Source organism: Pseudorca crassidens, chromosome 16 (assembly GCF_039906515.1).
Source record: "Pseudorca crassidens isolate mPseCra1 chromosome 16, mPseCra1.hap1, whole genome shotgun sequence".
NCBI classification, from domain to species: Eukaryota; Metazoa; Chordata; class Mammalia; order Artiodactyla; family Delphinidae; genus Pseudorca; species Pseudorca crassidens.
Genome location: NC_090311.1, coordinates 55,340,533 through 55,354,896, shown reverse-complemented (window position 1 = coordinate 55,354,896; position 14,364 = coordinate 55,340,533). Strand labels below are relative to the sequence as shown.

Genomic DNA, 14,364 nt, shown 5'->3' with positions numbered 1-14,364 from the left:
GCCCGTAAGCCACAACTACTGAGCCTGCGCGTCTGGAGCCTGTGCTCCGCAGCAAGAGAGGCCGCGACAGTGAGAGGCCTGTGCACCGCGATGAAGAGTGGCCCCCGCTTGCCACAACTAGAGAAAGCCCTCGCACAGAAACGAAGACCCAACACAGCAAAAATTAATTAATTAATTAATAAACTCTACGCCCAACACCTTCTTTAAAAAAAAAAAAAAAAAGAAGCCACCTGGCAATGCAAGGGACATGGGTTGGAGCCCTGGTCCGGGAAGATCCCACATGCCGTGGAGCAACTAAGCCTGTGTGCCACAACTACTGAGCTTGCGCTCTAGAGCCCACGAGCCACAACTACTGAGCCCGCGTGCCACAACTACTGAAGCCCGTGTGCCTACAGCCCGTGCTCCGCAACAAGAGAAGCCACCGCAATGAAAAGCCTGCGCACCGCAATGAAGAGTAGCCCCGCTCACCACAACTAGAGAAAGCCTGTGTGCACAGCAACGAAGACTCAACACAGCCAAAAAATAAATAAATTTAAAAGAAGAGAGTAAGGGAGCACCCTGGATAATCTGGGCAGGCATGATTCAATCCAAGCTACAGGGCTACCGCACTGCCCTCAACGCTGAAGAAGCCGGGAGTTTTTTTTGCCTGGAGAATGTAAGAGAGGATTCCTGGACTAGGGACACCAGGCACAGATCAGAGAACTGATACCATACTGAAGAGAAAAGGACTAAGGGACTGGATGCTGCCGTACTGAATCCTGAATGCAAAGAGTCACCCCGCCTTCTTCCCCAGTGGGCTCAGGGATGCTGCCAGGCCGACCCATCCCATCAGGAGTGGAAGGACTCCTGTGGGGAATCGGAAGGCAGACCTAAGGAGACCATCACTAGGATTCCCCAGTGAGCAGCCCAACCAGGCCACTCTAGAGAAACTCAGACTACACACCTCCCCATTTGTTCTGGACCATTAAATTAAATGCCCATGATTAATCATTAGCTGACACAAAAGGATTACCTGATACCTGAGGTTAAAGCGCTAATATACAAGACAAGGTATCCCCAGTCCTGGTCTCCCCCAGACCACAAAATAAATAAATAAATAAATAAATAAGCTACCAGCAAATAAAAAAACCTTAAACCTTGGAGGAATTAGAATTACGTGAGAAGAAAAAATATCTGTCTTCAGGTGTGAGAAGATATTATATCCAAGAAACAAGCATAGAATGATATAAAAAAATGACATTCAGAAAGAGTTCTTGGAAATCAAAAACCGGATAGCAAAAGCTGAACAACTCAACAGAAAGGCTCGAAAGATACAGCTGAGTGAATCCCCTCCAAAAAAGAGCAAAATGACGAAATGATGCCAATAGGAGGTCAGAAATTGAGGGACTCTGTCCAGGGTGTGCAACATATAAATAACGGAAGCTCCAGAAAGGAGGGGGGACGAGGGGGAAACCCGACAGCAAGTTTATCTGTTAGTTTACTTTGACCCTCAGGCCTCCCAACCCAGATGCACCGATCAGCAGACCATCCACCATGGTGGATACAGACCTTGCCTTTTTCTTAATCCAGAACTTCTCTAGAAAACACTCCTAAGAGAAGGTAAATGGAGTCATCTTCCTCTGAAGAAAGAATTCGGATCAGGGGTTAATCCTTTCTCCTCACAAGCAGCACAAGAAACAGGCGATCCATCAAAAGAGAGGAGAGGAAAGTCAAAGAAAGAAATCAAGCAAACTCCCAGGAAATTCTCAGGAAAGTAGAGGAGGTACCAGGACGAGGGCTGGCACCAGACCAAAAGGACAAGAAGTCTGGTCTGGAGCAGGGACTCAAGACAGAAACGTCCCGAGCTGTTAGCACCAAAGCCTCTGCTCGTTTCATAGGGCTCGGCTAAGAACAGAACGTTAAGGTGATCCCGGCCCCGGGTCTTATTTCTCCTACGCTTTTATCGACATGCGCTGGAGACCTTCCTGCTCTCCAGATCAGCAAGAGGAACCAGCATTTCCTCCCACAGACGTGCTCAGCTTTGGCTTACTGCTGAAATCCAGAGGATGGCTGTGGTGAGCCTGAAAACTGCAGTCAGCGGTCCACGCCCTCTGACCATATTTCTGCCAGACACGGCACGGCCACACGCCCCAGGACTCATTCAAGTCCCTGCTCACTGACTTCCCCAAGGGGAAAGGGCTCTTCAAAGTTCCCAGGGAAGCGGAGGCTCGCCCTGCCCCGGAGAGCCCATTATATTGTCTGGCGAATGTCATCAAACAGTGGCAGTGCTGCCCTGTGCCCTCATAGCTCAGTGTGTGCTTGAGGCCCAGTGTTTTCAAAACCACACACGACATTGTTTCAAAACACCTCCACTGGGGGTGAAAATAGAAAAAAGCAAGGAAATCATTAAACCACAAGTCAGTACAGTGCTCACTTTGGGGGAAAAGGTGGAGAATTCAGCTACTGTTGGGTGTTAAGATGGCTTCTACAGTAGTGGTAGTGTTCCTTAACAGTGGACGCACTGTCCATTTTATTATTCTTTAGACCGTATATTTATACTGTATATGCTCTTCCGTATGTATGACACATTTCACGGTTGAAAAAAATGATATAAACTCATAATAGCAAGGAGAACTGAAGGGGAAAACCATCAAGAAGCCAGAGACTACATTCTGGAAGGTATGAGCACATGAAAAAAAGAGCATGCATGATTGAAATAAGGTCCAGGAAAGCCACAGGGAGAAGAGCAGCAGAAGGGTGCAGGGGAGAAGGCCCGGCTGTCCAGGCTCGGGCCTCGGAGCCCCATCCCCTGCAAGAAGATGGTCGCCTCCATGCCAGCCACACTCCCAGCTGTGAGATCATGCTTGCTCTGCACCCCACCCGGCAATTCCTCGTTATTTCTCTCCGTCCGTCCTTGGCATCCGTGACCCGGGTGGCCCTCTGCCCTGTCAACCCCGAGAGGGGCGGCAGCTCAGCTTCCCAGCCCCAAACTCCAGTTGTCCAGCCACTTTGGTCAGCCTCAGAGCCTTGTTCCGGCCAGAGAGGCCCAGGACTTTGGGCCAGTGTTTGGCTCCCGGTCCAGACCCCTTCGGCTTCTGCTCCTGCACATTAGGCGTCAAGGACTCCTCCAGTCTCAGAAAGTCACGTGTGCCGAGGCTCCCAGAGCTGGGGTTTTGCTCAGGCTCTGCAAGGCCAGGAGGGAAGTCCCACTCCGCGCCCATAACTCAGGTGTCAGCATGGGAGGGGGCCTCAGAGGTCATCTCGTCTGCACTGTCTTTGGAGGCCCAGGCGAGATCTGTCCAAGGCCTCAAGGCTGGAGATGAAAGTCAGCTGTGCCTTTCCAGAAGGATCTGAGCCTGTGTACGACAGACACCAACTGGGGGCAAAGGCTGCGCACCTCCAGCCCCTGCCTGGGCTCTGCACGGTTTAGAGACAAACACAACTGCACACCCGCCCAACCCAGTGCCACTCAGCGGTGTCCAAGGGGCAGCCCTGCAAGGCCTCAGTGCATCCAGAAACAAGCAGTCTATGAGCTCAGCGACCTAACTGCCCTCTGTTTGAAGAGGCGTAGCAGTTTTACCCTGCAATTGTAAAAGAAAACCACGTTTCCCGCAGAAAACTTGGAAAGTACAGAAAAGTCTAAAGAAGAAAATAAAAATCACTCATAACGCAACAAGTGTGGGCTGCCGTGGCTTTGGCATCCTCATGGACCTCTTTTAAAAGAAACCATGTCCTCAAACGAGCATTTGTTGGGTGGGTCACAGGATCCAGGCCGTGGCGCACGCCCTCCTCCCCCAAGGTCAGTGCTGAGTTTGTCAAGAAGATGTAGGCGACCCTATGGCTGGCTTCACGCAGGCCGAGGAGCGGCGGGCTTGGGACCCGGCCGGCTGCACAGGCCCTCCCCTCCTCTCCACGGCCACAGTCCGACGCAGCTCGGCGACTCCTGTGGCTGCAGGCAAGGCCAGAGGGACCAGCAGGTGAGAACTGCAGGGTCCACAGTGGAGCTGCACCCGTGGGCCATGACCAGGGAGGCACTGGCGCCGAGTCGGCCCCTGCGCGGCGTGAGGCTTTTCCAGGAGAGTCTGCCCTCAAGCTCCTCCGAGCAAACAGAGCAGAGGAGGAGGGCTCTGCTCTGACCTGGGCCTCCTGGCCACTTCTCCCAGCCTTCCTGCCACCCTGGAACAGACTTTCAGGCCCAGAGTGGCTACCCAGGAGAGCCGTGGGTGGTCTCGCACTATAGCCCCTGGGCCAGGCTCGGCCTTCTTCACCCCGGGGGCCCGGTCTGGGCCTCACCCCCTGGCAGACAGGGACTTGACTGAGAACACGAGGGGACACTGGCGTCCTTCAAACCCCCTTTGCTTTTCTCGGCCCAGCCCAAACCTGCATATCCGAATGGGAGCCCCCAGGGCAGGATCTGAATCTTGCACAAATCAGCTGCCTGGCCGCACGCACTACCCACAGCTCTGCTGGACAGAGGGACACATGGGAGGGAAGGAGGGAGTCAGAGGGGCTGAGGCCACAGCTAAGAGGGGCTCCTGGCCATCGTGAGAGCTGGCGAGAACCTCACGTGGCGGCGATTCCAGCCACCTGCCGCAGGGGAGGAAGGCGGCCTCAAACTTAGCAACAGAGAGAGGGCAGGAGGCGAGAAAGGTGGAAACTCAATGAATGCAGGTCTCCTCACCACAACAAGTTACAGAAATTGACCTTTATTTATTGTACTAAAGTCTGTTTAACTTTTGATACAAAGGAAGGTTTTAGTACAGAAAATCCCAGTCTGTCCGAACAGTACCTGTGCACACTGTACCATCACCGTCCCACCCCCGCCGCCCAGAGCAGCAGCCCCGCAGGGCGCCAGTGAGACCCCTCGACAGCCTGCAGGGGGTCCCAGTTGTCTGAGCCAGAACGCGTGTACCTGTGAAACGAAGGGCAGCACTGAGGACTGAAACGTGTCTCTTTTCGAACAACTGTGCAAGAAAATATATCCCTTTTTTAAAAAAATGTCACTATGGCTAAACTATAATCTAGTGTCTAGAATTACAAAGAATAAAATGAAATCAGCGATTTCTTGCTAGTAAAATGAAATGTTAGGAACAGTATTAAAATAGAGGTCCTACCCCAGTGACACTTACCCGGAGCCCCGTACAGTACCTATTATTAAGAGGACGCACAGTTTAAGGAGGAACCAGATCAAACCTTCAGCCAGAAACATCCAGCGTCAGAAGCGGTAGAAAAAAAAAAAACAAAAAAACCCACACAAACCCCAAACAAAGCCATCCCCGTGGAGCACTGCTCATGCTGTAAGCGCTGGAGCCAAAACTAGATAGATCCCGGTTCCTCTTTTTTTGAGTTTTGACAGTGACTGCACTAATTCTTAAGCTTCCGTAAGGGTTCTCTGCTCAAAGTCTGAAACACGAATGTTTTTATATCAAGTAGAGCTGATGTGCCCGCCCCACTCTAGAGCGCTTAGGAATTACCCTGCAAAATCTGCACTGGTAAAGGCTGTCACTGTTCACAGAACCTAAAGAGGACCCAGTGGCATGCATCAGCCCCAGCCTAACACCCTGCCTGGAACCGGCTGTGTCACAGTGAACCCGTGAAGCTCCGAGGGCCAGAGAGAACGCTGGAATCATGGATGCAGGTGGACGAGAAGAGGACGCAGAGGGCCGGACACGAAGTCTGAGGGGCGTGTCCGCGAGACGGGCCCAGGTCGCCCTCCTCTGTGCAGGAGGGGAATACACTGCCGCCGGAGAGTCTGCCCCACAAAGGCACTGGTTCCGCGCCCGCCGACGGTCGAAGCATCCGCACTCGCAGGTCCTTCCAGGAGAGGTACCACCAAGGAGCATGAAGTTTGTCAAAGCTCTGGTCCCACTGACAAGAACCTCCCAAAGCAAAGCGGCCCCCAGCGAGGCTCCAGAGTCGTCTCGCTGAAAACAGGCACAAAACCAACACCAAAGCGACAGTGAGGAAGAGGGCAGGGGCTGGGCAGCGACAACATGGAGCCGTTCAAGTAAACATAAACAACCGAATACTTAGAAAAGGCTTGTAAACTTGTGATCTGAAAGGTTCTCTTTGCAGCATCTCTGATGAGCTGGCTACGAGAAAGGTTGGTGTCGAGCCCCTCTACAGAGTCTTCTGTCTTACAGCGCACGAGTGAGAGGAATAGAGTCTGCGGCCCTCTGTCTACAAAGGAGGTGCTTCTGGAGTCCTGCTTCATGGATCCTTCCCCTTCGCGTTTATATACAGAGGCGTCTATCTTTAGTCGCTAAAGAGAGCTGAGCCCGGCAGTCACGCCGGCGGCCAAGCTGCAGCCGTCCCCAGCACCGAGTCCTAGAGAGGGCTGGCTGGGATCCACAGGACTTTATTCTGCTCTTGATTGACCATTGCCAAGATCTGAGCGCAAATGCTCGACAGGGCTCCTCCCTGGACGACCCCTGCAAGAGAGCCCCCAAACACACACGTCATTGGCCCAGAGGAAGACCCCAGGGTGAAGGCAAATAAACACATCTTTTACTCTTCCTGGCGTTCTGCCTGTTTTGAGCTACCTGGCCCTCCTGCCCCACGCCCGCCTCTCACTCTCTTCCATCAGTGAGAAATGGGAAAAGAAAAAATAAAGAGTTGAGTGCAAATCACTTCGGCTTTTTACCTATCCCTCTCGGCAACTGTTCCATAGGATGTTAAAATTTTACACTCAAATGAAGGCTGGTGTCCCATTTTGCCAGGCTGCCCTGGTCCCTGTAACAGGGATGACAGGATCTGACCACACACATGAATGGCCAGGCCCCACTGCAATGATGCTCTGGGCTGCTTTGCCTAGTCATGCAATGGGGAGTCCCAGCACACTGGAAGGCAGTCTGGGCTGTGTTGTGATGGTCCGATCGGCAGCAGGATTCTACAGGTGACAAGGTTGGGTCTCGGAAGCTGGGCATCCCATGGCCCAGAGAAGATTCCCAGCAAAGATGATGGAATGTCTCCAGCTCTGGCTCAGGCCTGCTCTGCAGGCTTTCAGCACCACAGCCCGGCAGACACTAGACCAGGGCTCTCTGTGGGATCCACGGAACAGCGCCGAGCGCTGGCTGCTTGCCACAGAAATGGACAGCGAGGGTTTAGAAACTGCTATGGAAATGTGACAGAGTAATTTTACATCTGTTGAATCTTACAAAAAGTCAAGGCTTTTATTTTGTTAAGTTTTGGAGTTTTTAATGTTCTCTTCTCTAGTACTTGTTAATGTATCTGACTGAAATACTGGTCTGTAATGGACTGGAAATTAAAACACAAACACACATGACGCATACGTAGACAGAAGCACCGAGGCTGGGTTTTGAGGCCAAATGTTGCATGAGAAGCACCGAACTAGATCACAACACTCTCCACAAGTCAATTAAAATCACTGTCTCCACCTCTCTGTGGCCACGGTGTTATTATGCCCCCTACAAATGACTGATTTTATGGAAGAGGTTGAAAGTCACAAAGTGAAATGGCAGTTGGTCAACTGGAACCCTGCTTCTCCTGGTTTGCTTTGTTTCAAAGACCAGAGATAGTGAAGGTGCAGCTTATCTTCAAACTTCACCGCAAAACTGGCCTGACCTGGAAGGCGCTGGGGACAGATGGTCACGGCCACCACCGCCGTGCTACCCGCCCAGGGAACGCTGGAGCTGTGCTACAGGGCGCCTGTGCAGCCGCCACACAGAGCCAGACTGTGACCCAAGGCCAGAATTAGTGGACTTTACCTTTGGACCTGCAACTTCCTGAAGCTGCCCTGGGCCTGCCATCAGACCAGCTGTGATGAAAGTGCTCACTGTGACAGCATCCACCGGGCACCCCGGAAGTGCGGGCTGTTACCACTTCTAGGAAGGACGTCCTTGGGAAGCCTGCATCCGTCCCCGCCGCCTGCTCCTCCTCTGCAGGCCTGACGCACACCTACCTGTGAAGAACCTGCTGTACTCCTGCTCAATCTTCTGAGCCGTCTCAAACTGCTCTTTGGAATGCCTCTGAGTCACCTTGTCCTTCAGGTAGATGGGGTCTCTCTGCTCCCTGTTGGGACATCCAGGGAACCAGGCTGAGCTTCTCACCTCCCCCCCGGCCCTCCCACCTCTTTGCTTCTCTGCCCAGAGTAACAGGGGTCTCCACCACCACAGGGCCCCCATGGGCTCCCCCTGGTAAAGCACAGCCTGCAGGCTCCACGGGGAGCTCCGGGCAGAGAGGGGCAAGGTGGGAACCCCAGTGTATGCACACAGAGACCAGACACCTCAGCTGGCGCCCGAGTGCAGGTATCAGAAGCCCGGAAGCACAGGAAGGCAAAGTGGAAGAGGACCTTGGCAAGCCGTTAGCCCAACCTGCACAGAAACTCAAGCCCAGTGGGAGCAGAGCCCCATCCACATCACGAGGCAGCTCCTGGCAGGGCTGGACCCAGGCCAGGCCACCCAGTTCCTGTGCTGTTGTGAGTGCCCAGCTGAGAGGCAGGAGAAGGGGAAAGGGGCTGGGAGTCAGGAGGGGAGACAGAAAAGCTGGACCTACTCAGGGAGCGGCGGCAGCATCCAAAAAGCACGGAGAGTGGTGTGGAGGGAGGGCTGTGCTGGGTTCACATGCCTGGCTCAGTGTGAGATGGGGGCTCGAGGGGGAAGGCCGCTCCGACATGGGATGCCTATTTCAAGGCCAAGGGGCCCCCCACCCCACGGCTTTGAGCCAGCAGCACCTCCCCAGCAAGGCCCCAAGCCAAGCCCCCGAGGAGCCTGTCACCTACTTGATGTGTTTGGCGCTCTTGTAGTGGATGAAGATGACGATGGGGTAGATGTGCATGTGGTGCAGCCGCTCAATGGCGTGGGGGGCGACGTCCAGGAGACAGTGCCGGTTCTGGGGGGAGGGAGAGAGTGAACACCTGGGCAGGTGCGTGGCCGGGGCCTCGGGAGCACTGGACACTCCAGCCTTCCTCTGCCACCGATGGGCCCCACCCCTCCCCTGACACTGCCCTGCCTTGCCCTGTAAGTGAACATACAAGGTTCTACCAACGAACGAGGCAGCAAAACCAGTCTTTCGTTAAGACCACACATGATACATGGAGGGGAAACCTCATCTGGGAAAATCTCTCCCCACAAGCCGTCAGCTGTGATGATGGTCCAGGCTGGGAACCAGGGCCAAGCGGGGTCTGGACGACCCTACTCCAAACTCCCTTTCCTGCCTTCACCCAGATACAGGAAAGCGCTTCCTAAAGCGCTACCCCACCTGGCCCCAGAAACCTTACTTCCGCCAGTCCAGGCAAAAGAAGATGCGGAGACTCGGCGGGGGGCTGAAGCAGGGGAGGGGAGTGTGGGTCTTTGCATGGCTGTGACCGAAATGCATCCCATGAATCCCCTGAGCCTCCAGGCAGAGTACGAGCCTCCAGGCAGAGTACGAGCCAAAGGCAGGCCACGGGCACCCCGAAAGCTCCACTGAGGGGGTCCACCCTTTGGCAGGCTTCCTGACGTCCCGGGGCACCCTTGACTGGGGCTCGTCCACTTTAACCGGGCAGTCTGCACTGACAGCTGTAAGAAGTCAACTCCCTCACGTAACAGGAGGGATCCAAAGCCTGGCGGGGTAAACTGACCACCCAGGAAGGATGCAGCCCAGAAAGCGCCCACATCCTCAGGCTTGTGAGGGACGCTTTTCCAAAAGATTTCCCCACTTCCCCTCATACTACCTGGCAAACAGACCCCAGCGTGTTCACAAGCCTAAAGGCACGTGGCAACGGCTCTTATCCTTGCAGGGTCGTGGCCCTGATGGAAGTCGTGCCCCTGTCCCTAGAATGAGGCACATCAGCTCAGCACACAAGCTCAGCAGAGGCATTCTGGGACCCTGTTGTAGAAACCCCTGCGAGGGGCCTTTCCTAGAGTTCAAAGCTCTCGTCAGAGCCCCTCAGAGAGGGAGAGGTGACACACGCACAGGGCGACTTCTGCCCAGGACTAGCTTCCTACTCACGAAAGCGGAAGCACAAGAAGCAACGGGGGCCAGCCCCCTGTAGGTTAACTCAGACTAACGGGACACAGGCGAGCTCATGAAGGTCCGAGAGACATGCAGGGCAGATGTGCAAAGGTACAGAGCGCGGACACGCACTGGGGTCCAAACCCCGGACTCAGAGAGGCGCTCCCATCCCTTGGTCTGAAGCAACAGGTACCTTTTCTGTGATCTCCTTTATGGAAGCCACTGTGGTCACATCAAAGTGGCCACTCCTCCGCTTATAGTCGACAAACAGGCAGTCTTTGACGCCCCGCTCGATGGCCTGCTGGGAGGCCTTCATCACCTCTGCAAAGCACAGACACAGGAATCAGGAATGCCCTGGTACCATGAGCCGTCACTGCACGTGCCAGGAAGAACGCTGCGCAGAAGAGACTTTAGGAACCCAGCCCTGCTGTCCTCGCTCCCGGACAAAGAACCAGAGGCTGCACACTGATCTGAGCCAAGTCCAGGGGACACTGAAACATCCTGGGATCCATGCCCGGGAACAGGGGGAGGAACACAAACACAGGGACAGACACAGCCCAGCAGGCACACGGGCATCCCTTACCAAGGGGGCATCTGCAGAACTTGCCGGGCACCTCGTTCACGAGCATTTCTTTCACCACATCCAGTAAAGGCCCCAGGATCAAGACGGGCCTCAGGGAGGTGCAGTCCACCTTCTGGACCCGCTGATAGGCAAGGCTCACCGAATCTGAGGGAGAGAGGGGAGCAGTGTCACGGACACCCACCTGGAGCAGAGGGAGGAAGGGGAGGGGCTGGGGACCCACGGCTCCCCTGACCTTGCTTTTACCCCAGGGAGGCCCACCTCCTTCACTCCACAAATCCGGAGCCAGCTACCCAGCTCACCCTGGTTTGTCTGGGACTTGCCCAGTTGTAGCACTGAGAGTCCCATACCCCAGGCACACCGGGGCCCGGCCGCTCCTGGAGTCCAGCAGAGTGTCCCTGCTCCACGGACACCCAAGACACTGCAGCACTTCATCCCACTCAAATGCTTCCGTGTGTGTCCAATGCGCCCTCCCCTCACCCCTAGTATATATTCTCTGCTCTCTAGAGAGGCAACCTCCCCTGAGGTAGGTGTGGTCATGTGACCCAGGCCTGCCCCGTGGGGTGAGCAAACTCTCCCCCTTCCCGTGAGCTGAAATGGACAGGACCGGGTGCAGTGAGCCAGCTCTGATCCTGCAGATGAGAACAACCCTCAGGAAATGACAGAACCACAGGACAGAAGGGTCCTGGCTCCCTTATGATCCCCAAAACAGAGCTGCCTCCCAGGGATTCCCCCCACCAGCTCAGACTTTTATGTGGCAGGGAAATAAGCTTCTTATCACACTTCAGCCATTGTTGTCTGGTCTCAGTTACAGCAGTCAAACCAATATCCTAGTTGATACACGTAGTAAAAACCTCCCCTTCCACCAAATGAATAAAAAAATCCTTGCAGGAAGTGACCTCCTAAAAACCAGCAAGCAAATATCTTCTTGGCACCTCCCCTGTACCAATCGCTATGCCGGCATCTCGGAAGCACTTTTAAAAAGATTAGAAAGCACAGTCCCTGCCACTGCAGAGCTCATGCTCTAACCAGGCTCACCGACGGCAACAGGTAAGAAACAAGACAACCATACAAGAGTTGCCTGCCAGCTCCAGGCAGCGGGACAAGAAGCCTCACCCTCGGGGGGTGGGAGTGGCGATGAGGAGGGGCAGAGCTGAGGGGAGGGTCGCCTGAGGTGGGCTTGTGAGGAAGGGTCAACGAGAGGTCCGGCCCGGAAGGCCCGTGACTAGGAGATGAAGGAAGACGGACCAGATGGCAGAGCTTTAGAGGTGAACACACAGGGCGGTGCTCGGCTCCACAAACGCCGAGCTCACAGGCAGAAGCGCACACATTTTTTTGGTCTGATGATTATCCAGGCACGTCTATATCGCTTCCTATACAGCATTTCTCAACCTGGTGACCAGGTGATCCGTTATTAAAGCAGGGGGAGGGTTTGGTGATCACATTCACTGTCCAAGACCCCCGCATACTTGTGACTGAAGGCTCTGTGGAGTCCCAGGGCAAAGAACTTCCTCCAGGAAGAGATAAAAACACCCCCTCTTTTAAAACTTTGAACATTACAGATAAAGCCAGGCATCCTCTCCAACACCTCTTCTCCAGTCCTGGTCATCAACAGTTTCCTCATAACCACCGTCACAGTTGGTTATAAGGATATAAAGTACATCCTCTTCCAGGTGTCATTCTCACATGTTGACTTTTACAGGCTCAAAACACCTAGAAACTATGTTTATGTACGTCCACGTGCTCAACAAAAATGACAAGATACATTTTTGTATCATGATACATGCAAAAATACAGGACACGTGCAACATTCCGCAACTCCCTCTTCTACTCAGTCTTATGCTTCCGAACCGCGTCCCTGGTGATGCACATTGATCTCCCTAACTCCTTCTGAACACCCTACGGGATGGATGCCCTGCACCTATTTATCCATTTCCCTGTGTACGGACACTAAGTCACTATGTCTTCAACTTAACTTGAACAGAATCATCTCCTCCCCTAATGATTATTAACATTCCACACTGAGGGGCACCAATTTAGAAGATTCCTTTTCCTCCCCGAATAATCTGCTCTGTCGGAAGTCCTCATAGTTACAGAATCATAGGGGGGCTACAGAGCATCTCGCAAGCACTAAATCCAACAAGAGTCAGAGGTCCAGAGAAAATAAAAAACTCCCTGGGAAGGGTAAATACACAGACAAATAGACAATCTGGAAGTAACCTAATGTAGTTATGAAAACTGCTTTTAAAACTGGTATAGATATTAAAACCAAAAGCATAAAGGTAATAATAAAACTACGCTAATGTTCACATAATGTAAAAAGGATGTAATTGGTATCATCCATAACATAAAGGGGGTGGGGGGTCAGGATCCCAGAGATGTAAAGTAGAGTTTTTATACAGGATTGAAATTAAGCTACCATCAGTTTACAATGAATTGTTATAACCTTAAGATGTTTTATGTAACTGCAGTGGTAACCAAAAATAAAGTATCTATAAAATATACACAAAGGGAAACGAGAAGGGAATCAAAACATGTCACTATAAAAATTTTTTAAAAATCAATGAAATACAGAAGGCAGCAGCCAAGGAGGAAAAGATAGACAAAAAAGCAACAAGACATACAGAAAACAACTAACAAAATGGCAATAGTAAGTCCTTCCATATCAGTAATTACTTTAAATATAAATGGATTAAATGCCCCAATTAAATGACGTAGATTGGCTGAATGCATAAATAAAAAAGATCCAATTATATGCTGTCTACAAGAGACTCACCTAAGCTCTAAGGTCATTCATAGGCTAAAAGTGAAAGGATAGGAAAAAAAATAATTCATGCAAACGGGCACCTAAAGAGAGCAGGGGTGACCACAGCTGTATCAGACAAAATAGATTTTAAGACAAAAACTGCCACAAGAGACAAAGAAGCACATTATAGCATGATAAAAGGGTCACTTCTCCAGACAGATACAACGATCATAAACATATATGCACCCAACATCAGACTTCCCAGATAAGTGAAGTGAACACTGATGAAACTGAAGGGAGAAACAGACACCAACACAGTATTAGCAGGGGACTTCAATACCCCACTTTCAGTTATGGATAGTACAACCAGACAGAAGATCAATAAGGAAACAGCATTTGAACAACACTACAGACCAACGGACCTGACGGATTCCCCCCTAGAGCCTCCACGGGAGTGTGGACCTGCCAGCACCTTGATCTTGGCCCAGTGGTACTGATTTTGGACTTCTGGCTTCCAGAACTGTGAGAGAATAAATGTATGCTGCGCTGACCACAAAGCTTGTGACATTTGTTACAGCAGCCCCAGGAAACAGATACACAATGAAAGCCAGAAGACAATGAATTATATCTTTAAAATGCGTAAGTAAAACATCTACCAATCTAAAATTCTATATCCAGTGAAAAATCTCCAAAATGATGGGAAAATAGACCAAAAAAACAAAAAAATAGAGAATTTGTCACCAACAAACCTGCATTACAAGAAATGCTGAAGGTCACCATAACATCGAGAAAATGGTAGTTATATGAGGTAAAGGATGTGTTAAACTAACCTTATTGTGGTAAACCATTTGCAACATATACACCTATCAAATTATCATCCTGTACACCTTAAACTCGCACAATAGTATGTGCCAGTTATATCTCAATTAAGATGGAAAAAAAAGAAATGCTGAAGGGAGTGTTCAGCTGAAAGAAAAGATCAGAAGGAAAGAGAATTGCAGGAAGGAATGAAGAATAATGGAGAGGATAAATATAAGTGAATAACTGACATGCAAATCAGTAACACTGTTGGATTTAAAATATATGTAAAATGAAAATGATAATG

At 51.8% G+C, this 14,364-nt stretch overlaps 1 protein-coding gene across 3 annotated transcripts in view; it reads right to left on the bottom strand.

Moving 5' to 3' along the window:
- Positions 1-4,669: 4,669 nt before the first annotated feature.
- The window catches only part of DLG5 (discs large MAGUK scaffold protein 5), a 121,150-nt gene continuing 111,455 nt past the window's right edge, over positions 4,670-14,364 (bottom strand). For all 3 annotated transcript variants that reach the window (XM_067710399.1, XM_067710400.1, XM_067710401.1), the window contains 5 exons: positions 10,517-10,660; positions 10,127-10,254; positions 8,720-8,829; positions 7,901-8,010; positions 4,670-6,410 (listed from right to left, as the gene is read on the bottom strand). In XM_067710399.1, the coding sequence (XP_067566500.1) occupies positions 6,307-6,410; positions 7,901-8,010; positions 8,720-8,829; positions 10,127-10,254; positions 10,517-10,660 (596 nt within the window). In that variant the 3' untranslated portion in view covers positions 4,670-6,306. The remainder of the gene's footprint in view (positions 6,411-7,900; positions 8,011-8,719; positions 8,830-10,126; positions 10,255-10,516; positions 10,661-14,364) is intronic.